The sequence below is a fragment of the Canis lupus genome, chromosome 10, assembly GCF_011100685.1.
Source record: "Canis lupus familiaris isolate Mischka breed German Shepherd chromosome 10, alternate assembly UU_Cfam_GSD_1.0, whole genome shotgun sequence".
NCBI lineage: Eukaryota > Metazoa > Chordata > Mammalia > Carnivora > Canidae > Canis > Canis lupus.
In genome coordinates, this window is record NC_049231.1 from 70,101,389 (window position 1) to 70,127,250 (window position 25,862).

A 25,862-nucleotide genomic window follows, 5' to 3' on the forward strand; every position below is an offset into this window, starting at 1 on the left:
TTATAAATGATGTGAAATATCTTTAAATAAAGGAGAATGTATACATCCAAAAACGTGATGTCCTCTTTAGGACAGTTTCTTTAGACTTCACCTTAAGATTTCTATGTTTGGAATTGTCTTTAGAATCTGGGGCACGTTCTTTGATTTTACTCAAAAGAGATCAAATATCAGTCTTTTGAGGATGAATAAGACAAGTGTTAATGCTGGGTAATATATTTTTTAAGTAGCTTTTTGAAGTGTACAGTTTAGTGGTTTTTAGTATATTCACAGATTTGCAACCATTACTATGATCAATTTTAGAACTCTCTCATCACTCCAAAAAAGAAATTCTTACCAATTAGCAGTCACTCTCCGTTCTTCACCCCACCCGACTTCCCACACACTAATCTGTCTCTATAGATTTGCCTATTCTGGGGATTTCATATAAATGGAATCATGCAATATGTGATTCTTTGTGACTGGCTTTTTTCACTTAGCATTATGCTTTTATGGTTCATACAAGTTGTAGCGTGTATCAATAGATCATTCTTTTGCCAAATAAAATTCCATTGTACAGATTGTAACACAAGTACCTTTTAAGCTTTAAAATCTTTTTTTTTTTTAAGATTTTATTTATTTATTCATGAGAGACACAGAAAGAGAGGCAGAGAGACACAGGCAGAGGGAGAAGCAGGCTCCATGCAGGGAGCCTGACTTGGGACTTGATCCCAGAACTCCAGGATCATGGCCTGGGTCAAAGACAGATGCTCAACTGCTGAGCCACCCAGGCATCCCTTAAGCTTTAAAATCTTTATGAAAAAAAAAAAAAGAAAGAAAGAAAATAAATAAAAAGAAAAAAAAGAAACTATGAAAACTTTATTATTTTGTTATATAAGTTTTATTTTATTTATTTATGATAGTCAAACACAGAGGGAGAGAGGCAGAGACATAGGCAGAGGGAGAAGCAGGCTCCAGGCACCAGGAGCCCGATGTGGGATTTGATCCTGGGCCCCCAGGATTGTGCCCTGGGACAAAGGCAGGCGTCAAACCGCTGCACCACCCAGGGATCCCTATAAGTTTTAAATTGTTATATATTTTAAGTATATATTTGCACAACACACCATATAATTATTTACATTGATTTATATATTATATTAAATATAAATATATAAATACACAAATATGCAATTTTAATATATGTGTTAACATGTACATTGTATATTGAAGTTTTAAAGTTATAAAACTAATACAGGCTCACTATCACAAATGAGCCAATATAGATAAATAAGAAAAAGAGTAATAATTCCCTCCTTCTCCCCCTCTTGAGGTAATTAATGTTAAAAAATCAGTCAGTAAGCTTTCACATCTCATTTTATAATCAAACAAATGCACATGTATATAAGTACTTGGGATTTTTATTTTTAAAATGTGAGGAAAATGCGGTTAGTCCCTGGATATTACTTCGCAATTTTCATTTCTCAAACTTACATCGTAGGTATTCCAGGTTTAGTGAATACTGATCTAATTTATTGGTTTTTTGGTAGGTGCAAAATAGTATACAGAACGAATGTGCCACAGTTTAGTCAGTATTAAGTTGAATAAATGACCATAAATGGTATTGGTGGACATTAGGTTACTCCTGCTTTTGTTCTGTTTTTCTACTACAAACAATGTTGCAATAAGCATCCTTATAACCGATTCTTCTTTTACATTTGAATAGATTCCAAGATGTGGGATTTTTGAGTTAGGCGGTATATCTATATATCTATCTGAATAGATTATTTTTAAAAGGTTTTTATTCATTCACATCCAACAACAATGTTTGAAAGTCCGTTCCAGAGGTCTTCATCCATTCCACCCTGTTTTCTCCTGCATTGAGGTTAGTCTTATTAATTTTTGCTAATATTAAAGATTTAAAAATGGTATCTAATTTGCAGTTGTTTAAACTAATTATTGGAATTGAGCAACTCATCATGTGTATTTCTTCTTTTAAAGACTCCATTCTAAAAAAAAAATTAAAAAATAAAATACATAAATAAATAAAGACTCCATTTTTTCAAAGCAATTTTAGGTTAACAACAAAATTTCGAGGTCAGTAGAGATTTCCCATTTACCCAATGCCCCCACATTTGTGTACATATGTGGTTTGGTTTGGTGTTGATCATTGTCGCTTGTACTCTTTTTTTGTGAATTGTCTACTTATATATAGTCTTTATTTATATTGAGTTGTTTACCTCTTATCAATTTGTTGAGCTCTTTGTATGTTTGCAATACATACCACAATCTTACCTGTCATAGTAGTGGCAGATATTTTTCTCATGTATTTTTTTTTTAACCTTTAAAGTTCTATCTTTTGGGGTGCTGCAGTGGCTCAGTGGTTCAGCTCAGGTCATGATCCTGGAGTCCTGGGATTGAGTCCTGTATCAGGCTCTCTGCGGGGAGCCTGCTTCTCTGCCTGTTTCTCTGCCTGTGTCTGTGTCTCTCATGAATAAATAAAATAAAAAAAAAAATCTATCTTTTGTCGTCTGAAAATGTTTAAGTTTTATGTAATCAAGTATGTTTATCTTTTCTTATGTTGCTTCTGAATTTCCCATCTTGCCTAACAGGGAATAAATACTGTTTAGGTTATTTAGAATGAGAAAAAAGTGAGATGTGAATTTTTTCAAGGTAGTTTAAAAAAGAAAAAAGTAGAACATGAAGCAGGAGCAGAACTATAGATTTATTTTTTTTTTTAAAGATTTATTTATTCAGAAAGAGAGAGAGAGAGAGGCAGAGAAAGAAGCAGGCTCCATGCAGGAAGTCCGACATGGGACTCGATCCCAGGACCCCAGGATCGCACCCTGGGCCGAAGGCAGGCGCCAAACCGCTGCGCCACCAGGACTGCCCAGAACTATAGATTTAAGTGTTATCAAAGATAAGCAAAGACTGCACTAAAGTTTTACTTTTAATTGGTAATAACTAATAAATAAAATCTGGAAAAAAAAAGTTGATAATACACTATGGCAATAAGGAAGAGTGCATTGTAAACCGAAGTTGCCTGCAGTTGGTATCGATGTGACCTGGCATTTTGAGGGCGAATGTAGGGATAGGGATGGGGGTGAGCAGGGGCCCGCAGAGTCCAGAAAGTGAACGATGACAAAATTTGAGAGAAAGGGTGGTAACCGGTGATTCTCAGTTAGGCTCCTGCCCTCCCAGAGCCTGGGAGTCGGGCTCTCGGGTCAGATGTTGCTGGAACACACAGTGAAGCCTTGGCAGCCTTGAGTTCTCTCAGACAGGCACTGTGAAGGTAGCTAGGGTCCTCCCAAGGACACCGCTTTGAGCTGCTAGAAAATGTTAGTGTTTTGTGCGAGTCTTGATAGGCTAAGGCCTGCCCAGCGGAGAAGATTGCTCAGAGGAGCCTGGCTGGACTTTGGTCAAGGAGACAACCTTAGTGTTTAGTCTCCTTCGGGGGAGTCTGCTTTTTTGAACAGCGCCGTATGAATGTTTGCTGTATCGCCTTATTATTGCTCTTCACATTTTCGATGACATTTTTCCTCCGTGATCCTTTTAAAAACCTCCTGGGGTTTCAGTGGCAGTGTTATTTTGAAAGGGCAAGAGCGCGGAATGAGAGAGCCTCTGACCCCCCTTCCACTTCGCTGTCTCTTCCCCGAGTGTCCTTTCAGTAAACTCCTTCCCAAGGTTTCAGCCGCAGCAGTGAAAGCTTCCAAAGCTGACACCTGTGTCAGGGTCACTCACACGGTCAATCCTCATCAACCAACAAACATTTATTGAGGGCCTAGTAGGTTAAGGCACTGATAATTACATTGTGGGGATAATGTAGTTTGGAAAAAGGGAAGTAAAAGACACAGAGTTTAGTTCTTTCTTTGTAATTTCTAGATGTAGTGAAAAACACGGCTTACTCTTCATATTTTTGTGTTCTTGACTAGGAGTCTTTATTCCCTGTAGAGTTTGCATCTTGTTCCATTAATACCACCTTCACTCTGTCTTTCTTTCTCTGCTTTATTGGCCTCCTTGCTGTTCCTCAAACATACAGGTATTCTCTTTACACAGAAAGCTCTTTCCCCAGATACTGACCCCCTCCCTCACTTCCTACAAGCTTTTGCTCAGATGCTATCCTGCTCAGCGAGGCCTACCGCCCACCCTGTTTAAAACTGCAAGCCATTCCTCATTCCTCTTACCCTGCTCTCTATAATACATCATTTGTTTATTCTGATTAACATGTGCCCCTCCACTAGACTGTCTGCCTCATTAAAATAAATACTTTTAAAAATCCATTTTGTAGGGCACCTGGGTGCCCCGGTGGTTGAGTGTCTGCCTTTGGCTCAGGGTGTGACCCTGGGATCCTGGGACCGAGTCCTGCATTGGGCTCCCTGCATGGTGCCTGCTTCTCCCTCTGCTGTGTCTTTCCCCCTCTCTCTGTACGTCTCATGATTAAAATCTTTTTTTTTTTTTTCATGATTAAAATCTTAAAAAAAAAATCTGTTTTGTGTGGAGGCCTATAAAAATTAAGGCCATCCCACCTAAAGTTTAGCATTAGCACAAGTACAGCCATCTTAGGTCCCTGTGAATAAGAGCTGAACTTTAAGGGGAAAAACTGCAGAATGTCCTCAATGTCCTCAGCAGGTAATGCCATATCAGAAAGACAACAGAGCCCACGCCCGTGGCAGAAAGTCCCATCTTAGAATTCTTAGAACCTTAGAATTCTTCCATCCCTTCTGGAAATCCCCTAGACCAGCCTATAAAAAACCCAGCTGTAACCCACTTCGGGGTCCAAGTCCCTGCTCTGCTGTGTCAGGTATACTTGGACCCAAGCTTGAGCTTGCTAATAAACCCTCGTGTGCTTGCATCGGTGTCGGCTGCTTGGTGGTTTCTCAGATTCGCAATCTTGGGCACAACATTTTGCACTGATTTTTCTCAAGCACCTACAACACTGCTTGCCACTTAGGAGGAACTCATTAAATATTTGTCCAATGAGTGAATGCTTTTTGCCCCGGGTTTTATACTCCCTCTTTCCACATTCACTCTTTCTTTTTATCTGACTTATTTTCTTTCCATCTACACTGTTCTTCATGTTCACATACAGGTTTTCTGCTTTGTTTTGTTTCTTTGGTGGGGGGGGGGGAGGGTGGAAGTGGGGTATGGTACTTGCAGAATGGGATCTTACGATGCTCATCACTCAGCCACTAGGTTTTCTCACCTAAGGATACCAGGATAGTGTTGTGCCCAAGATTGCGAATCCGAGAAACCACCGAGGAGCCGACACTGATGCAAACACATGAGGGTTGATTTACAAGCTCGAGCTTGGGTCCAAGTGCACCCCACACAGCAGAGCAGGGACTTGGACCTGGAGACTAAGAGGCCTAGCAGCTTTATAGGGGCCAGTGGCCCATGGGATACGCAGATAGTTGCACAGTCATGTCGGTCCACATGCAGGTGGCGGATTGGATGACACCTTACCCTATAGCATCCATTTGAGCTGGCCTATTACTTTGGTCAGAATAGGCTTGCAGTTTTGGCGGGCACAAGGCAGGGTTGCATGGTTATGAGCTGATTTCCGATTAGGGTGTGCCCAAAAGCTTGACTAGGGTGGGGCAGCACCTTAAGCCATAAGCAGGTCATGTGGGGGTCATAGGGGAGGTGGCAGGTGTAGCACAAAATGGAATCAGTCCTGCTCTGCTTGCCCAGGGGTAGGGGATTTTTATTAAATTTCCTGGGTCCCACAGATAGATCCCACATTCTATTTCATGTTTGCCTAATGTTCTGCTGTGTGATGCGGGCACCTTACGTTTATCCGTATCTGCCACTACTTTTCACCTGGGGCCACCCGTCAATGGTCGCCCTCATTTTCCCTTTTGCCGATCGCGCTTCACCCACTCATCTTCCCTGGTCACCCGGCAAGGGCCTGAGCTGTGTGCGATCTCCCCCGGCGGGAGATGGAAGGGTCAGCGGGGGCGCCAGTGAGGAGCGAGGCTTCACCTGAATACCCGGGGGCGGGGGGGGCGGGGGGGAGCAGGGAGCCTCCGCCTCCGCCTCCGCCTCCGCCTCTGGTGGGTCCCTAAGTAGCGCGCGCTTCGGGGCGGGACGGGCTTGGGGGCCCAGTGGGCCGGGCTCGGCGCTGGGGTGCGCGGTGCCGGGCTGCGGGGTGCTGGGGTGCCGGGGTGTGGGGGTACCCGGTGGTGGGGTGAGGGGCTGTTGGGGTGCGGATGTGCAGAGGTGTTGGGAGTGAGAGGGTGCTGGGTGCCGGGGTGCCGGGGTGCGGGGATGGCGGGGTGCCGGGTGCGGGTGTGTGAGGCTGTTGGGTGCGGGTGCCGGGGGCCGCGCCTGAGGAGGGAGGACTTGGGCGGGGCCCGGTGCTGGACCCGGGGGCGGACCTGGGCGGGCCTTGGGGGCGTGGCCCACCGAGAGGACCTGGGCGGGCCTCGGGGCGGGGCCTGGGCGGAGCCTGTCAGGGGCGGGGCCTATCGGGGGCGGGGCCTGCCGGGCGGACCGGGGCGGGGCCTTTCGGGGGCGGGGCCTGCCGGGAGGACCTGGGCGGACCTCGGGGCGGGGCCTGCAGGGGCCTGGGCGGGGCCTGTCAGGGGCGGGGCCTGCCGGGAGGATCTGGGCGGGCCTCGGGGCGGGGCCTGTCGGGGGCGGGGCCTGCCGGGAGGACCGAGGCGGGGCCTGTTGGGGCGGACCTGGGCGGGACTCGGGGCGAGGCCTGTCAGGGGCGGGGCCTATCGGGGCCGGGGCCTGCCGGGAGGACCTGGGCGGGCCTAGGGGCGGGGCCTGTCGGGCGGACCTGGGCGGGGCCTCGGGGGCGGGGCCTGCCGGGGGCGGGGCCTGCCGGGCGGACCTGGGCGGGGCCTCGGGGCGGGGCCTGGCGGGGCGGGGCGTGCGGAGCGCGCAGACTCGCGGCTGCGGGCGGAGCTTGGGGCGCCGCTGGCCGACCGCCGCGCTCCGGGAGCCATGGGGCTCACAGCTGGGGCGCTCGTCTGGTCGCCCGTGGGGCTGTGGCTGCTGCTGTGCAGCTGGGGGTGCCCCGGGAGCGCCGAGCTGCGGGCGCCGCCGGAGAAGATCGGTAGGGGGGCCGGGGGCGGCGCGGAAGGGGTGCGGGAGCGCGCGGGCACCAGGCCCGGCCGGGCGGCGCGCGGTGTCCTCCGCCTAGGTCACGGCCTCGGGGCGGCTGCGGGGCGGCTGCGGGTGCCTCGGGGGCCGCGCGTGCTCCTTGGGGGGGGCGCCTCGCTGTGCGGGTGATGGGCGCGCGGTCCCGGCGGGGGCTGCGCGGAGCCCCGCTCCCGGTCACCCCCGATCGCTTGGGTCGCCCCCCCCGTCACCCCCCATCACCCCCGGTCGCTTCTGATCGCTCCCGGTCGCCCCTGGTCACCCCCATCACCCCCGTCGCCCCCCCGTGACCCCCCATCACCCCCGTCATCCCCCGATCGCCCCCCATCACCCCTCATCACCCCCCGTCACCCCCGTCGCCCCCCATCACCCCCGTCGCCCCCGGTCACCCGGTCCGCGCTGCCGAGCTCGGCCTGCTCGCCCCGGGCCTGCCCCGGGGCCCCTGCACCGCGGAAAACAGACGCTCTCGAGTTTCGGTCCCGGCTTGGGCCGCGTTGGGCTCGCTCTTCCTAGTCCCCTCGAAGCTTTGTGTTGTGGGGCCGCGAGCGCATCCGTGGGGCCGAGACGGGACCAGTCTTGGCAAAAATGGCGGCCTCTGCCTGTAAGATGCGCGTGGAGGGCCCCCGCCTCCCCCGCCTCCCCCGCCTCCCTCGCCTCCCCCGCCGGGGGCACGAAGGGTGACGGGGCCGGTGGCGCCTGCTCCGAGCCCTGCGGGGCCTCTGGGGACCTGCCCCGCCCCCCCCCCCGTCTGAGGTCAGTCTGTGCCTTAACGACCCCCGCGCCTGCCCCCAGCAGTGCCCGCGCTCCCGGGTTCTTCCTTCAGCAGCTGCCCCCTCCGTCGGGCTCCCCTGCAGGGCTGAAGGGGCATCCAAGCACCGAGCCCCATCCGTTACCCAAAACCAAAACCCCGCAGAGCTGCGTAAGATGGAAAGAAACTTCCTTTTTTCCCCCCACCCATAGCGATTATTGGAGCTGGGATCGGTGGCACCTCAGCAGCCTATTATCTGCGGCAGAAATTTGGGAAAGACGTGAAGATCGATGTGTTCGAAAGAGGAGAGGTGGGAGGCCGCCTGGCCACAGTGACCGTGCGGGGGCAAGAATATGAGGCCGGAGGCTCTGTCATCCATCCTTTAAATCTGCACATGAAGCGGTTCGTCAAGGACCTGGGTATGTAATGTCCTAGAGCCAGGCAGCTTTCTGTGTGACCCTCCCTGGAAGGTTCATCAGATAGGGAACCGAAAGTTCTGTTGATTGTCGTTTTTGCAGGGAAGGTGGTAAAACTGTCTTCCCCACTGCTGCTAGCCGATTAGCACAAGCTCAGTTAGGAGCCGCTGTCTCGGAGCCACTTGGTAACGGGACGCTGGCTATCTGTAGCTTCAGTTATCTGGAATTACAGTCGTGGGGCCGCGGTGGGGGTGGTTGCTGTTCTTAGTTCTCAGACCTCTGGGTTCATGTTGAAGAAGCAAAGAATGCTGTGACTTTGCAGAAACCTTGCGTGCTCGTTTTACAGCTGGGAAACTGAGGCCCAGAGGCTTCCGTGTCTGGCATAAAGTCCCTGGCACAGGTGCGGGTGCAGACGTGTGCTCCTGTGTGCACACGTCTGCACCCACACTTGTGCCGGGAACCTGGGCCACCTGACTGCTTCCCTGCCAGCACAGGAGCTGGGCAGGCTGTGGGGGAAGTCGGGCAGGCCTCTGCAGGCCCTTTGCTCAGGAAATATGGTATAATTTTCGCCTCCTTCCAGTTATCTGAAATGAGCAAAATAGGTTTCGCACAGGAATGGGGGTGCCTCCTTTCCCTTTGCTGCCTCCACATCTCATGGATGCTTCCTGGGCCTCTTTCCTCCATGAGGGCCACTGGATGCCAGGAACAGTTTGTGCAGCAGATATTCACATCTGACGTTTCTGTTTTTTTGTTTTATTCTTTTCCAAGATTTTTTATTTATTTATTCATGAGAGACACAGAGAGACAGAGAGGCAGAGCAGAGGCAGAGGAAGAAGCAGGCTCCACGCAGGGAGCCCGACGTGGGACTCGATCCCGGGTCTCCAGGATCAGGGCCTGGGCTGAAGGCGGCACTAAACCGCTGAGCCACCCGGGCTGCCCTGTTTTGTTCTTTTAAGTTGAATTCAGTTGGTATTCTGACCTTTTCCTTGGACTTTTTAGTCTTTTTCAAATAAAAATAGCCAGTCTGATTTTGATATATCTGCATGACCATCTGACCAGTCTTTTAGAGATCTGCTTTAGGACGGTATAGTGAATGAATACTGTGTTACACACTGTTCTAAAGATAGAGCTTTAACAGAGCTGGGGGAAGCCCGGAATTCACACACTCTATAGAGGGCCTGTCCTGGCTTAGATGACACTTTCTTTCATTTGCTCGACAGAGAAACCACTGAGTTTAGCTAACCCTTTCTCTGTCTCTGCAGGTCTGTCTACTGTCCAGAGCTCTGGCGGCCTACTGGGGGTGTATAATGGAGAGACTCTGGTGTTTGAGGAGAGCAGCTGGTTTATAATGAACATGATTAAACTAATTTGGCACTATGGATTTCAGTCCCTCCGGATGCACATGTGGGTAGAAGATATATTGGACAAGTTTATGAGGTAATTTCTCCCCCTTCCGTTTACCCTACGATCTTTCGGTTAGATGATCTTTAGGAATTTTAGTTTCTTGAAACAGTTCTCTACCTAATTGTAAGGCCTGTTTGTCAGATTGTTCGGTAAATGGTTTGCATAAAATAAGCAGACCGTTTATCCACTTGAAAATTGAAAGAGTACTTAATTTTTGCTCTTGAAAATGTATTTTGCGGTTTATTTAGTTTTTGCCACACACACTTAAATGCTCTACAAGTGTTAACTCCTTCACTTCTTAAGACAGCTCTCTCAGGCACTGTTACTAGCTTCTTACAGATTGTAGAAGGTGGAGGCGTAGACATTTCAACTGTGCAAGAACACTCACCTTGTAAGTGGTGGAGCTGGACTTCCCACTCTAGAGCATGCTGGCTCTACAGTTCTCTCTTTCTCTCTCTTTTTAAAGATTTTATTTATTTATTTGGGATAGCACGAGTGGGCGCAGCAGTGGGAGAGGGAGAGAAGCAGACTCCCCGCTGAGCAGGTAGTCTCACAAGGGGCTCGAACCCAGGACCCCGGGATCATGACCTGAGCTGAAGGTAGACACTTAACTGACTGAACCACCCAGGCGCCCCCAGAGTTCTCACTCTTAATCTCTGCACCGAGCTGGTGCTGTTTAGGTGAATGATGTCATGTGTATAGGAGCTCGTAGAAAGGATCATAAGACTTAGAGATAAGATATTTTATTTAATTTAGTGAATTGTGACATGATGTTTAATTGTGACCTGATGTTTCAGCGAGCCAGTAGCCTGAGGCAGAGTATCAGTTCTGTGCCCCAGGAATTTAAACCGAGGTACTGGGGGATCCCTGGGTGGTGCAGCGGTTTAGCGCCTGCCTTTGGCCCAGGGGCGCGATCCTGGAGACCTGGGATCAAATCCCACATCGGGCTCCTGGTGCATGGAGCCTGCTTCTCCCTCTGCCTGTGTCTCTGCCTCTCTCTCTCTCTCTCTGTGACTATCATAAATAAATAAAAATTAAAAAAAAATTTAAACCGAGGTACTAAATTCCAGCACCGTTCCAGTTGGTAAGAATACAGGTGCCACTTTTTCTTCTTTGTTTTTCTGTATTTTCAAATTTTTCTGTGTGTGTTGCTATGGTAATTGGGAAAAATAACATAAAATAACAAGTCTAGCTTTGGAAGATGCAGGCTTTTTTTTTTTTAAGGCTATTGGCATGTGCTAATTTTTATGCTGGTTTACAGTTTTAGATGCTGGAGAAATTGAATTTGTAAGTGCTAATGATATTTCATTTACTGTGAGTTTCTATGTAGTAAAATAATTGTTAAAAAGGTAAAATTCTATGTCCTATGTGACCACATATTGACAAGGACAGATATAAGGATTGAGGAGGATAAATATAGTCTAGTTTTTGTGACTTATGGTAATTTGGGATTTCTCTTTTTAAACATCCTTGTTAGGTCAGTTCCTCAAACACTTTCCCAGTGGGCACATTAAAGTCAGCTACAGTACAGATTGTTTTAGTCATTCATTCATTTTTTCATTTATTAAATATTGACTGACTGTTAGTGGCCAGGCACTATTCTGGGTCCTGAGGATGTAGAATCTAGAATATATATGTCCCTGTACTCAAAGAATATACATTCTTATAGACAAGCAATAAACCAATAACTAAGAAATATGTAGAATTTGCTTAGATATAGCCAGTCACTTTGTCAAGAAGGTAGGTGGCATGTAGCTGCATGCTCAGCAGGAAAATCAGGTTCAGATGGCATCAGATACAGCCCTGCGTGTGTGTAAGTTTTATTACCAGTAGCTTGCCTGACATGTAGAGAATTGCCCTGTGAGAGATTAAAAAATTACTTTTCAAGTGATTTTTGGATATTGTAGAACTGTGAAAAATATGTAGGGATGGGATACAGATTCTTCTTCTTCTTCTTTTTTTTTTTTTTTCAGTAAACTCTATGCCCAATGTGGGGCTTGGACTCTTGACCCCAGAGATTAGGATCGCGCCCTGGGCCAAAGGCAGGCGCTAAACCACTGCGCCACCCAGGGATCCCTTGACCCCAGAGATTTAAGAGTCACATGCTCTATGGACTGAGCCAGTCAGGTGCCCCAGGATTATACTATTTTTTATTTTAAAGTTTATATTTTTAGTAATCTCTACGCCCAGTGTAGGGCTTGAACTCACAACCCTGAGATCAAGTGTCACATATTCTTCTGACTGAATCAGTCAAGTGCCCCCATTTTTGATTTTAGAAAACAGTTCCTCTACTTTATGGGATTATTGCCTCCCTTTGGTCTGTCTTTGATATTTGATTATACAGCACGGATCCTTATATGGTTCAAAGGGCCACACACCCTACATTTCTGTTTCAATAAATCAAGAACATACAACTCTTATTTTGATAATTTTATCAGATCCTATGAGAAAGTTGGAGAGAATGCTGGTATTGAGCCAGCTTGTGCCAGTGGTTAAAGTAGTTAAATACTGCTGGACGAGGGACATAGCTGTTGCCCTGTGTGATGCCATCCTCCCTTTCTGCCTCCTCTCCAAACCCCCTCCCCTGCCCCCAGTAGGGAATCTTGGCTCAGTTCCAGTGCTGTCATCCGTCTACTTTCTGTTTAATGCTGTACCAACTGTCAAATAAATAAATAAATGACTCTTGAGTAATAAGGGGGGTTGGAGTGCTAATCCCTGTATAGTTGAAAATCTGTGTATAACTTTGACTCCTTCAAGACTTAACTGCTCATAGCCTGCTGTTGACAGGAAGACTTACTAAGAACATACACAGTGAAGGAACACATGTTTTGTATGTTTATTTTTATTTTTAAATTAAAAATTTTTTTTTGATAAAGATTTTATTTATTTATTCATGAGAGACACACAGAGAGAGGCAGAGACACAGGCAGAGGGAGAAGCAGGCTCCACGCAGGGAGCCTGATGCAGGACTCGATCCCAGGACCCTGGGATCACTCCCTGAGCTGAAGGCAGATGCTCAACCGCTGCGCCCCCCGGTATCCCACATGTTTTGTATGTTACGTCTCATTCTTACAGTAAAATAAGCGGGAGAGGAGAAAATGTTATTAAGAAAATTATAAGGAAGAGAAAATACAATTGTGGTCCTCCACTGTATTTATCTGAAAACAAAAACAAAACCAGAACCTACTTGTAAATGGACCTGTGCAGCTCAAACCTGGGTTATTCAAGGGTCAGCTCTGTTGGTAATATCACCCCATGTTGGAGATACTCTGGGGTGTTGCAGAAATCAGAACTGGGAACTACAGAGGCTGCCAAAGAGCAGTCTGGACCAACAGATTCCCCTGCATTTCAGTAAAGCAGTAGTTCTCAACCCTGGCTGCACATTGGAATCACGTGGGAATCTTTTTTTTTTTTTTAAGATTTTATTTATTTTAGAGAGAGAGAGAGAGAGAGAGAGCGAGCCCATGCACGTCTGCATGCACGTGGGGTAGGCAGAGGGAGATAATCTCAAGCAGATGCCCCGCGGAGTGCACAGCCCGTTACTGGGCTCAGTCTCACAACCTCAAGATCACGACCTGAGCTGAAACCAAGACCTTGACACTCCCCTGAGTGAGCCACCCAGGCGCAGTGGAATGACTTCTGGTTATTTAGATGGGCCCAGTGTCATCAGAAGAGTCCTTACAGGAGGGGGGTGGAAGGATAGAATGAGTAGTAGGAAATGTGAGGATGGAAGCAGGAGGTTGGGGGGATGCTAGGAAGGTGCCACAGGTCAAGGAATGCAGGTAATTTATAAAAACTGAAAAAGGCAAGAAAATGGATTCTTCCTCGAGCTTCCAGAGGGACCAGCCTTGCTGACACCTTGACTCTACGACCCAGTGAGATTGACTTTGGTTTTCCAACCTGCAGGCCCATGAGATAATACATTTGTGTTGTTTACGCCCCTTAGTTTGTGGTAATTCGTTACAGTAGCAACTGGAAGCTAATGTACCTCCTGATTCACCTCCCTGCTTTGGCCCGTGTGCCACCACTGTCTGTTTTCAGCCTGGCAGCCAAAGAGGTGTTTTTAAAATCTGTGAGTCATCATTACTTGTCTGCTCAGAAACTTTCAGTGGCAAAATAGAAGCACCCTACGAGCCAGCCATTGCACTACGAGGTATTTATCCAAAGGATACAACAGTGCTGGTTCCGAGGGGCACCTGCACCTACTAATAGCAGCACTGTCAGCAATAGGCACATCATGGGGAGAGCCCCAACGTCCATCGAACAGGTGAATGGATAAAGATGTGGGGGTGTGTGTATGTATGTATCCTCTATCTCTCTGTCTATGTAGTGGAATGTTACTCAGACATCAAAAAAATGAAATATAGCCACTTGCAGCAATGTGGATGGAACTAGAATGTATTCTACTAACTGAAATAAGAAAAGACAAATATCATGATTCCACTCGTAGAATTTAAGAAACAAAACAGATGAATATAGGGGAGAGAAAGGAAAAATAAAATGAGATAAAAAGAGCGGGAGGCAAACCATAAGAGGCTTTATAGTTAACAGAACAAACTGAGGGGTGCTGGTGGGAGGTGAATGGGGGGATGACCTAAGTGGGTGATGCGTATTAAAGAGGGCAATTACTGGGACGAGCACCGAGGTAGTCATATGTAAGTGATGAGTCACTAAATTGTCCTGAAACCAATACTACACTATATGTTAACTAACTTGAAATTAAATTAGAAAAGTGAACTTTCAGTGGCCCTCGATTTCATGTGGAGTAACAGCCAAAATCTGCACAGTGGCGTGGAAGACCTGACAGGACATAGGTAATCCTATCTCCTGATTCTTTATTTCCTCTTTATTAGGGGCCGGATGACGCCCCACCCCCTTCACGTGTTGAAGCCCTAACCCCCTGTACCTCAGAGTGACTGCATTTGGAGATGGGGTTTTTAATGAGGCGATTAAGTTACAGTGAGGCCTTTAGGGTGGGCCCTGATGGATGTGGCCGGCGGCCCTTATAAGAATAAGAGAAGAACCCAGAGGAGACACCAGGGACGTGGGGGATGTGAGAAGGATCCCGGGGGGGGCACGACGGCCAGGTGGCCACGATATGCCAAGGGGAGGGGACGGGGTCGGGACCACAGGGCCCCGGTGCTGGGATTCCAGCCCCCCGCGGCGGGGAGGCCTTCCTGTTGCTGCGCCGCGTTCCCAGCCCGGCCACTGGCCGCCCGTCCGCTCGCCGTGCCCCCGTGTTGTGGGGGGCGTGGGAACCCCCTTCGCCCCCAGTTAGGCGGCGCTCGCGGCGGGGCTGCCGGCTCGGTGTGGGCAGGTGCGCGGGTTAGAGCTGATAGGACCTCCCCACGCCCAACCCTCCTCGGGTCGGTCCTGTCCTTCTTTGCCCCTGGTAACAGCTGGTGTCTTCACGGCGCGCTCCCTGGTACTCGAGCGGCCAGATGTCGTCCGGTTGCTGTGTGTGTCGCGGATCTTTTTCCGTCTTTTTGCTTTCAACCGATTTCCATCTGAATCTGAAGTGTATTTCTTTTTTTTTTTTAAAGATTTTATTTATTCATGAGAGACACACAGAGGGGCACAGACCCAGGCAGAGGGAGAAGCAGGGGGAGCCCGACCGTGGGACTGGATCCAGGGACCCCGGGGTCATGCCCTGGGCCGAAGGCGGGCGCTGAACCGCTGGGCCACCGGGCGTCCCTCTTTAAGCATCTAAAGCACATGTACATGTGCATGTTTTTTTTTGGCTAAGTTTACTCCTCCATGTTGTATTCTTTTTTTTTTTTTTAAGTTTTATTTATTTATGATAGTCACAGAGAGAGAGAGAGAGAGAGAGAGAGAGAGAGGCAGAGACACAGGAGGAGGGAGAAGCAGGCTCCATGCACCGGGAGCCCGACGTGGGATTCGATCCCGGGTCTCCAGGATCGCGCCCTGGGCCAAAGGCAGGCGCCAAACCGCTGCGCCACCCAGGGATCCCCATGTGGTATTCTTCTTGATGCTATTTTAATGGGATGATTTTTGTAATTTCCTTATCATATTGTTCATTGTTAGCATGCACTGCCTTTTCAAAAAAAATTGTGATATAATTGAGATAATATCATGTCTTTAAGGTGTAGGATGGATTGATTTGATACATTTATATATTGCAGTAAGATCACTACTGTAGCTAGTTAACATGTCTTCATTGTCACATAGTTATTTCTTTTATGATGTGAGAACATCTAAGATCTAGTCTCTTCGGTGCTTGTTTGGTGCTTGTTGTTTGGATTGTGGGTAGTGCATGTGACTCTTGATCTCAGGGTTCTGAGTCTGAGTCCCGTGTTGGGTGTAGAGATTACTTAAAAATAAAATTTTACTTAGGGGGAATCCCTGGGTGGCCCAGCGGTTTAGTGCCTGCCTTTGGCCCAGGGCGCGATCCTGGAGTCCTGGGATCGAGTCTTGCGTCAGGCTCCTGGCATGGAGCCTGCTTCTCTCCTCTGCCTGTGTCTACCTCTCTCTCTCTCTATGTCTATCATGAATAGATAAATAAATTAAAAAAAAAATCTTAGGGGTGCCTGGGTGGCTCAGTTGGTTAAGCATCTGATTTTGGCTTAGGTCATGACCTCGGGGTTGTGAGATGAACACCCTCATCAGGCTCCACAGTAGGTATGGAGCCTGCTTAGGATTCTCTCTCTCCTCTGTGTGCCCCGTCTCCCCCCTAAAATAAAATGTTAAAAAAGTCTTAAAAAAGGATCTAGTCTTTTTTTTTTTTTTAAGATTTTTTATTATTTATTTAAATACACAGAAAGGAGAGATGGGGGGGGGGCAGTAACACAGGCAGAGGGAGAAGCAGACTCCATGCAGGGAGCCTGACGTTGGACTCGATCCTGGATCTTCAGGATCACACCCTGGGCTGAAGGCGGCGCTAAACTGCTGAGCCACCCGGGCTGCCCAAAAGGATCTAGTCTTTTAGCAACTTTGAAAATATATTATTGTTGGCTATAATCACTGTGCTGTGAATTAGATCTCCAGAACACATCTTCTAATTGCTGCCTTCTTTTGATTTTTAAAAATTCATTTATTTCAGAGAGAGGGAGAGTGCATGTGTGCACACACGTGTGTGTGGGAGAGTTTGAGCATAAGTTGGCAGGGGTGGGGGGCAGAGAGAGAGAATCTTCAAGCAGACTCTCTGCTGAGCAGGGAGCCTGACTCAGGGCTCCATCCCATGACCCATGAGATCATGACCTGAGCTGAAATCTGAGTCAGACACTCAACTGACTGAGCCAACCAGGCGCCCCTACCTTCTTTTGTTTTAAAGATGTATTTTCAGGTGCACCTGAGTGGCTCAGTGGTTCGGCATCTATCTTCAGCCTAGGGCATGATCCTGGAGAGCCAGGATCGAGTCCCACATCCGGCTCCCTGCATGGAGCCTGCTTCTCCCTCTGCCTGGGTCTCTGCCCCTCTATCTCTCTGTGTCTCTCATGAATAAATAAGTAAATTAATTAATTAATTAAATCTTAAAATTTTTTTTTAAAAAAATGATCCTGGAGACCCGGGGTCCTCCAGGATCACGCCCTGGGCCAAAGGCAGGTGCCAAACTGCTGTGCCACCCAGGGATCCCATTAGTTTTCTAATTACTGTATTATGCACTTGTCTTTTAAGTAAGATAGGAGAAAAGAACGGTAAACATACATACCTTTATATTTACTGATGCAGTTACTTTTACCAGTGTTCTTCATTTCCCGATGATGATTTGAGTTTCTGTCTAGCGTATTTCAGCCTGAAGGTCTTTCTCTAAACTAATTTCTTTGAGAGAAGGCCTAGCAGTATTGGATTTTGTGTTTTTGTTTATCTGGAATTATTTTAATCTCTCTTCATTTTTGAAGGATAGTTTTGCTGGATATAGAACACTTGGTTGATAGACTTTTCTTTCAGCATTTTGAATATGTCATCCACTACATTCCGCCTTTATGGTTTCTGAGTAGTCGTCTGCTGTTAATCTTATTAAAGTTCCCTTTTTCTGGATTAGTTACTTTTGTCTTGTTGCTTTCAGTATTCTATATCTTTCCAGTCTATTATATATTTGGGTGTGAATCTTTTAAATTTATCCTGCTTAGATTTAGCTTCCTGGACATGCAGGTTAATGTTTTCTTTCAAATGTAGGAAGTTTGGCCAGATTTGAAGTTTCTAGAAGTTTGGCCATTATTTCTTCAAGTATTTTTTTGTCCACCCCACCCTTTTTACCTGCCTCTCCTTCTACATTCCCATTATGTGTATGTGGATATGCTTTATATTGTCCCACAGTTCTCTGATACTCTGCTCATTTTTATCTATTTTCTTTGTTTCTCAGAGTGTATAATTTCAGTTTATGTGTATCTTTAAGTTCATTGATTTTTCTATTTCAAATCTGCTATGGAGCCCCTCTAGGAAATTTTCAATTTCAGATATGATACTTTTCAACTCTAGAATTTAAAAAAATAGTTCGAGTCTTGATATTTGGGGAGACATTGTTCACAAACTTGCTCTAGTACTTTATCATTATTATTTTTAAAGATTTTATTTATTTACTCATGAGAGACACAAAGAGAGAGGCAGAGACACAGGCAGAGGCAGAAGCAGGCTCCATGCAGGGACCTGGATCCCAGGACTCCGGGATCACGCCCTGCGCTGGAGGCAGACGCTCCACCACTGAGCCACGCAGGCGCCCCAGTAGCTGTGATTTTAAATTGCCAGTGATTATTTTGGGACAGATGCCCTGGGGATGGGCTGTTTGTAGGGAGCAAGCTCTTAATCAGGTCTGTAGAGACAAGCCCCAAGGGTAGAGCTATTCAGTGAGCTGCCAGCTAGGTCCAATGGCACTTCCCTGGGGTGGGCACTGGAGGATCCGCAGACCTGTCCTAACCTCTCCGGTGGCTGCCAGGTTGCGGGCTTCACAGGTGTTAACGGTTGCAAGTGCTGGTTTGGAAGGCTACCTTGCTGGCAAGTGGGGACGGGGATAAGGTGTAGGTTAAGATGCCACAGGGCTCATTGTTCCTACTGAGATTCAGCCATTTCTCTGGAGAAAATACTCCTGGGATTTTGACAAGTCTTTGGCTTATTTTCAGTGTTGCGAAAGTTGATGTTGACTTTTGCCAGTGTTCCTTGCTCCACTCTTCCAGAAGTGTTTCATGTCTCACTGCCCGCCCCCCCATCTGACTGTGCCTCCTCCTGCTGTCCTGGATCTGCGTGAGCTGCACTGGCCTCATGGTTCTCTGAGCACACCAAGCCTGCTTTGTCGTCAGGTTCTTGCACTGCTCTTACCTCTATCTGAAATATTGTCTCCTCTGGATACTGCAGCGCTCACCTCCTTCAGGTCTCTGCCCTGATGTTCTCTTCTTAGTGAGGCCTTCTTTGACCATTCTGTTTTTGGGGGCCATCTTATTTAGAGTTGAGACTCTGGCAACTCTAAGCTTTCTCAGGCTTTTTTATTTTCTCCTTAACATTTATTATCCTCTAAACTTCTAAATAATTTACTCACATTAATTTTTTTACTACCTGTTTCCCCAACTAGAACACTAGCTCCATCAGGGATTTTTTTCTCTGTTGTGTTGACCTCTGTATCGTTGGCACCTGGAATACCTGGCTCACAGTTCATGCTCCATAAATATTTGTTTAAGGAATAAATGTTAACGGTTATCCAAATGTAGTTTAAAAAGAAAAAAAAAAAAAAAGGTGCCTGGGTGGCTCAGTCAGTTGTGTCTGCCTTTGGCTCCAGTCCTGATCCTGTCCGATCCGCAGTCCTGAGCTGGAGCCCCCTCTGCAGCAGCCCTCCCTGCTCAGTGGGGAGACTGCTTTCCCTCCTCCTCCACCCCTCCCCCTCGTTGCTTGTGGTCTCATTCACTCTCCTTGTCTCTGTCAAATAAATAAAATCTTTTAAAAAATTAGAAAAAAAAGGGCTGGAAAGCAGCTTGATTCATAGAAATACACATCTAGCTTTTTTTTTCTTTACACATCTAGCTTTTTAGCAAATATGTACTAACGCAACTAGTATTGTAAAACAGCTGCAGTGCTCACTGTTCCTACGGCCTCCGTTGTCTCAGGTTTAGGAGGCCTTTGCTGGAGGCTTGAGTGGGGCAGGGTCGCAGGCAGGAGGTGGCGCGGACTCGTTTCTCGGATACGCTGTATGTCACTTAATTGGCTACTGTTTTGTCTTGCTGACCATTAGCCAAAGGTCAGTCTATGTTTTATGAGATATTCAGTCTGTTTCCTAAAGAACTCAGTGTTGTTGTTCTCTGCTTTTTAAAACTCCCGAGGGACTAAAAACCATTTGATGTGGTTGAAGGAGTTATTTTAGTTTCTCAGTTTGGGCACTGATATGTTTTCCCCACAAAAATGTATTCAGTACTTTGGATACTGCACTGTTAGTAGGTAATACTGAAGCGGCTGTGGCACTGTCCCTGCTCAAAATTACAACCGGGAGAGAAGAAAGTTGGTGTAACCCAACCCCCCCCCCCCATCACTGATACAGATCCGTCTCTGGCATTATTTTTTTCTTTGCTTCATATACTGACCTGCGTATGTGCCTTATTACCTGTGACCAACGGCAAGCACGTGGAGGGAAAGGAGTCATATTGTTCTCAATTTTTTTTATCACTTGCAACTTGAAAAATTACATATTGAATTACTGCATGGATATTTCTTTAAGTCCATGAAGTTCAGGAAAATGTCAGGTGGTATTTTCTAAAAATTAAGCAATAGTTGGGCAACTTTGCAGGGGAAGTGGGGCTCAAGCTCCAAGTGTATTGTAGCTGGAGAGGAGGTGGTGCAGCGTGGGGGAGCCATGCGCAGCATGTTCAGGGGTCAGTGAGCGGGTCAGGCGTGTTCACGTGGAGGGTGGGTGTGTGGTTGAGGCCGGGGGGCAGCTGGTGCTGGAGACTTGTACTTGTCACGGGGCTTTTGGGCCCTCTTACTTGTTTCTCTATTTGTAGTTAAAGCAGAGGAGTTAGACTTGAGTTAGACTCTAAAATTCCCTGAAGGTCAGGAGTTTATGTAGTAAGCAGCAATAAGTTGTTTTTGTATAACTCAGTAAAGACTAGAGATGTATTTTAGGGTTTCTGGGAGACTCATAAATGTCTAAAAAGAAAAGAAACTGGAGAGAGGTAGATCAGTTATTCATCTGAGTTGTTTGAATATAAATCCTGAGTTAAGATCTGGGAAATGAGAGTGAAGTAGCAAGAGAGATGTTGGGAAGACTGGAAAGACTGCCAGTGTTTTCTTCTTTGGTGGGAGAAGCAGAAGTGAAAACATTGAAGTTTGAAATTAAATGAGCTGAGGGTGGCGTGTCGGATGCTAGGAGTGAACCGACCCCCCAGCCTACACTTCGGTTGGATGGGGGTGGGTGGGGAGGGCCTCGTCTGGTGGCAGGATACCTTAGACCTTAGACGTGCCTGACTGCTGCTGGGGGGAACACGCGGAATGAGAACAGGACGTAGGACACGGCGACTCCTTCAAGGTGAGGCGGTGACCTGTTGATGCAGAAGAGGCGGCAAGGGCGGGGGCCTGGGGGTGGGGGGCTCCGGGCCGGGGCAGCCCGAGGAGCCCGCCGCCGATTGCACGCCGAGTCTTGCTCGGGGCCTAGTGGCCGCTCTCTCCCACAGGATCTACCGCTACCAGTCCCACGACTACGCCTTCAGCAGCGTCGAGAGGCTGCTGCACTCCCTAGGCGGGGACGAGTTCCTGGGAATGCTTAACCGGACGCTCCTGGAAACGCTGCAGAAAGCAGGCTTCTCTGAGAAGTTCCTCGATGAGATTGTCGCGCCCGTCATGCGGGTCAATTACGGGCAAAGCATGAACATCAACGGCTTTGTGGGTAAGTCGAGGCCTGACTTGGGGCCAGGACGTGGGGACGTGTACCTGCTCTGACACCCCAGTCGGGTCTCACGTCGTGCCTGGGTGGGTCTGTGCCGTTGCAGTGGGGGGAGGCCTTAGCCTCCAGAGATTTTGCCCCCAGGGGTGCTTGGCAATGTCTGGCAGCTTTGGAGCAGAGCTCCCCTAAGTTGGGAAGAGAACGGGCAGGAGACCTTTCCTCGAGTGAGAACTAAAACGCACTTTTCCCGGCCGGGCAGGTGCAGTGTCCATGTCCTGTGCGGATTCCGGCCTGTGGGCAGTGCAAGGTGGCAATAAGCTGGTTTGTTCAGGGCTCCTCCGGGCCTCCCGAAGCAACCTCATAGCTGGCTCAGTTCTGTACATAGAGGAGAAAACAAGGACCAAGCACACAGGTGAGCCTGAAATTTTGGTGTTCCTGATTTGCCCTCTGGAAAATCATTGCTCAGAGAGAAAAGCCACTCTCCTGTGGTCTCCCAGTTCCAAATGATGGGGTTACACAGATATTCCCAGATGTGCCAAGTACGGAAGCACGTCTCCCTCGATTTAAAAATAATCTCATTTTTGGGCAGCCCCGGGCCCAGCAGTTTAGCGCCGCCTTCAGCCCGGGGCCTGATCCTGGAGACCCGGGATCGAGTTCCCCATCGGGCTCCCTGCATGGAGCCTGCTTCTCCCTCTGCCTGTGTCTCTGCCTCTCTCTTTCTCTCTGTGTCTCTCACGAATAAATAAAATCTTTAAAAAAATAAAAATAAAAATAGTCTGATTCTTAAAAGTATCATTCCATATTTTGTACTTCTTGACAAGGTATTATTTCTCTTCCAGTAGAAAACTGGGCTCAATTTGGCAGTTATATTAAAAGGGTAAAACTTTTGAATCTTTAGAATTATCTATCTTATACCTTATCAACTTATTAAGGTAATAAAATTATTTTGGGAAGGTGTATAGTATGCTAGAAATACTAAAATGTATGCTTTCCTCTAGGAAATCCTGCAAAGATGTATGAAGTCATCTACCAAAGTGGACCTGAGACCCGTTCAGACTTCTACGACATTGTCTTGGTGGCCACTCCATTGAATCGAAAAATGTCCAATATAACTTTCCTCAACTTTGATCCTCCAATTGAGGAATTCCATCAGTATTACCAACATATAGTGACAACTTTAATTAAGGGGCAGTTGAATTCAACTCTTTTTAGCTCTAGAGCCTTAGACAAATTCGATCTCAGTACAATCTTAACCACCGATAATTCAGATTTGTTCATTAACAGCATTGGGATTGTGTCCTCTGTAACAGAAAATGACAGTCCTCAACCATTAGGAGATAGGGGATACGTTTGGAAGATCTTTTCCCAAGAAATTCTCACTAAAGAACAAATACTAAAGCTCTTTTTGTCCTATGATTATGCCGTGAAGCAGCCATGGCTTGCGTATCCTCACTATAGGCCTCCAGAGAAATGCCCCTCCATCATTCTCCATGACAGACTTTACTACCTCAACGGCATCGAGTGCGCAGCGAGCGCCATGGAGATGAGTGCCATTGCGGCCCACAATGCCGCGCTGCTCGCCTATCACCGCTGGAATGGCCACACGGACATGATCGACCAGGAGGACTTATATGAGAAGCTCAAAACTGAGCTATGAGAGAACAGTCACCTTTCCCCCCTCCTGGTTCCAAATGGAGTGTCTCTAGCAAAAAAGAACACAATCTGAGCAGAGAGGATTTTTGAATCATGTTTTGCCATAAATTAGTCTGTTTAACAAAAGTAAACCCAGTGAGTTAGGAGGAAATACAAGTTTCTAATGAAGTGTGAAGGTGTTAACTACTCCATTTATGCCCTCTCCAAAATTTCTGGACTCTCTTAGTACCCATCACAGTATGGAGTCGCCTGGAGTTTGTTAAACATGTGGGTTCTCCAGCTCCTCTGGAGATTCTGATTTACTAGGTCTGGGGGGTGGGGGCCCTGGAATTTGAGTAAAACCTTAGAGCATTTAAAGCTGAGCACTTGAAGAATTTAGTGGGGGACTAGTTCACTTGTGCTTCACAGCGGTCAGTGACCTTCGTCACATGGTTAAGACTACTCTGGGAGCTGGTCATATGCCTGGCTTTAGTTAATTTATGCCTTTTTGTCAAAGTAGATGTGCCCATGCCAGAAGCCTTGACTTTCTGAATGTTCTTTTAATTGTTGATTTTGATTTTAATTTGATTTTATTAGGGGTGAGATTCGGAAGCCTTAGTAGTTTAACTTTGTCACACAAAAATCCCAAGTAAAATGAAAGCAAATACATAGGCGATTGATTTAAGAGATTGGCATTCTATCATCGAATCCTCACCTAGGGAGCTTTAACAATTATCGATAGACTACCCCCTCCCCCACCCTGCAACCAGAGATTCTGATTTAACGGACTGAGGATAGGACCTCAGCATTGTAGCTAAAAAGTCCCTAAGGTGCAACCTGGGTTGGGAATCACTGATGCGGGGGTTTAAGACATCTCCAAAGGGTTTTCAGTGCCTTAAAAGTCCCAGGAAACCTAATCCATTATCAAAGCAGATTCATTTTGTGAAGAAGGACTTCTCTTGACAAGACCTCTAGTAGTGATCTTGACAGTAAGCGCGGTCCGTCTGACAACAGGCAACTTGGATTATTCCAGAGCAGTGGACACTGGAGTACGAGACTCCGAATACCACACTTGATCAAATCCAGCAACTGTCCAAACTGTTAAATGCTTCTAAAACTAGCATTTGGGGTGAGAAAATGATTGCTGAAATCTTGTTTCTAAGGCAGTTCTCAACTTTGGCTGCAGACGGAATAACCTCTAATATCTTAAAGCTCAAGTGATTCTAACAGAACCAGTTCTGTATCAGATAAAGAGATCATGAATGGCTGTCCTTAGTCATTAGGACGACAGAACTTCTGAGTAAAAGCTCAGAAGTGAATTCTAAAAGTAACTGTAACAAAGTTAACACCTATTGTTGGAAAAGAAAAAGTCCTGTAAGATTATTGCAGTAGCTACTTTAGCAAGATGGTGTAAGAAAACACGGATTCTTAAAATGATTACTACAGTTGTGAATATTAATATGCTGATAAAACTGCCAAAAATACGTTTGATGTAAAGGCAGGGATTAAAATTACACTTTGTCAAAGGGTCAGCTTTTTAAAAATTTTATTCTTAACAAGTATGTTAAGAAGCAGTCACATTTTTCCTTTTGTGGTTTTAATGAGGACAATGTTGTAGAGAATGTAATACTGTGTTCTCTGTATGCTAAAGATTGGTAAATAAAAATTGGTAATGAAAATTTCTATCACTCACAGACTTTTGCAATGGGATAGATTATTTACTTACAATAACACCAATTTAAGATGTTGCCATTATATCAGACCTACTCTAAGCTTTTTTAAGTTTTCCATCAGGGCATGTGAAACAGCTTCAGGGCAAAACAGATGATCGGGCATAATAGATTTAATGGATACAGGATTAAAGATTTTTTTTTTATTGGAAGAAAATTACTATCAGAACCTGTTACTTCAGTAGACCACGCTATTCATCTTTGTACAGAAGAGACTGGTAAAAATTATGCAGGAGCTGACTGAAAACCAGTTCTACTCCAGTGGTTCTCCAACTTGGATATGCATCGGAATCACCTGGAGTGCTCTTAAAATACTGCTGGGCCTCACCCCAGAGTGTGCTTTCAGTGGGTTTGGAGTGGTAGATGGAAATATGCATCTCAGTATCTTAAATTCCTAGGTGATGGTCTAGGAACTGCACTTAGGAAAACTGGTTCTGTAACTTACTCTGTGGTTGCAAGAAATAACGCCAGTCGACACCAGTGAAGATTTAAAGAGCCGCCGGAGAAGAATGGAATAAAAATGTACTGGACTTGACATCCACTCTCCTCACTGTGATGACGTTGGTTTGATCCCTCCCTATTCTCTGGCTGTAAACACGTTCTCTGGACAGGAAAGGTTTTAGACACACATAAGCCATCCATTGTGTTGTTTTCCAAGTACCTTGCACGTTCACCTGTGTATACCTCGTTCTCTACAGTTTTAAAGTGGTTCAAGATTTCTGGCTTTCTTACCAGATCACAAAAAGTACAGGCATAAGCATTTGCTTTGTAGATTTCTTGAAGTTAGGCTTATGATACAACCATTTGTAATTTATCTTTCATCTGAGTTTGTGTGCCATAAAATGTGTGACCTAGGTGAAGTATTGTGGACAGCGTTACTACCCCGTATACTCCAAAGAACCAGAGTACACTGGAATGTTTTTTCTAGAGTTCTATTCTTGTATTCTAAATTCCCCATTTATGTTCAAAATAAACAACCGTGTTATTATTTCCTGTGTCTTTTCAATTGTACTGTACTCGGAATGTACATG

General features: G+C 46.7%; 1 protein-coding gene across 1 annotated transcript; it reads left to right on the forward strand.

The window, feature by feature from the left end:
• The first annotated feature begins 6,859 nt into the window (after positions 1–6,859).
• PCYOX1 (prenylcysteine oxidase 1) lies at positions 6,860–25,819 on the forward strand. The gene is made up of 6 exons (XM_038551546.1): positions 6,860–7,039; positions 8,044–8,250; positions 9,510–9,684; positions 21,261–21,472; positions 21,729–21,881; positions 22,468–25,819. The coding sequence occupies exons 1-6, from the start codon at positions 6,928–6,930 to the stop codon at positions 23,124–23,126; spliced, it is 1,518 nt and encodes a 505-aa protein (XP_038407474.1). The 5' UTR covers positions 6,860–6,927; the 3' UTR covers positions 23,127–25,819.
• The last annotated feature ends 43 nt before the right edge of the window (positions 25,820–25,862 follow it).

What these genes read in the sequence shown, in the direction of transcription:
- PCYOX1 (XM_038551546.1), top strand. Translation starts at nt 6,928, where the DNA reads ATGGGGCTCACAGCTGGGGCGCTCGTCTGGTCGCCCGTGGGGCTGTGG. An exon ending in GGCGCCGCCGGAGAAGATCG is followed by an intron (nt 7,040 to 8,043) that starts GTAGGGGGGCCG and finishes CCCCACCCATAG; the next exon opens with CGATTATTGGAGCTGGGATC. An exon ending in AACAAGGACCAAGCACACAG is followed by an intron (nt 21,882 to 22,467) that starts GTGAGCCTGAAA and finishes GCTTTCCTCTAG; the next exon opens with GAAATCCTGCAAAGATGTAT.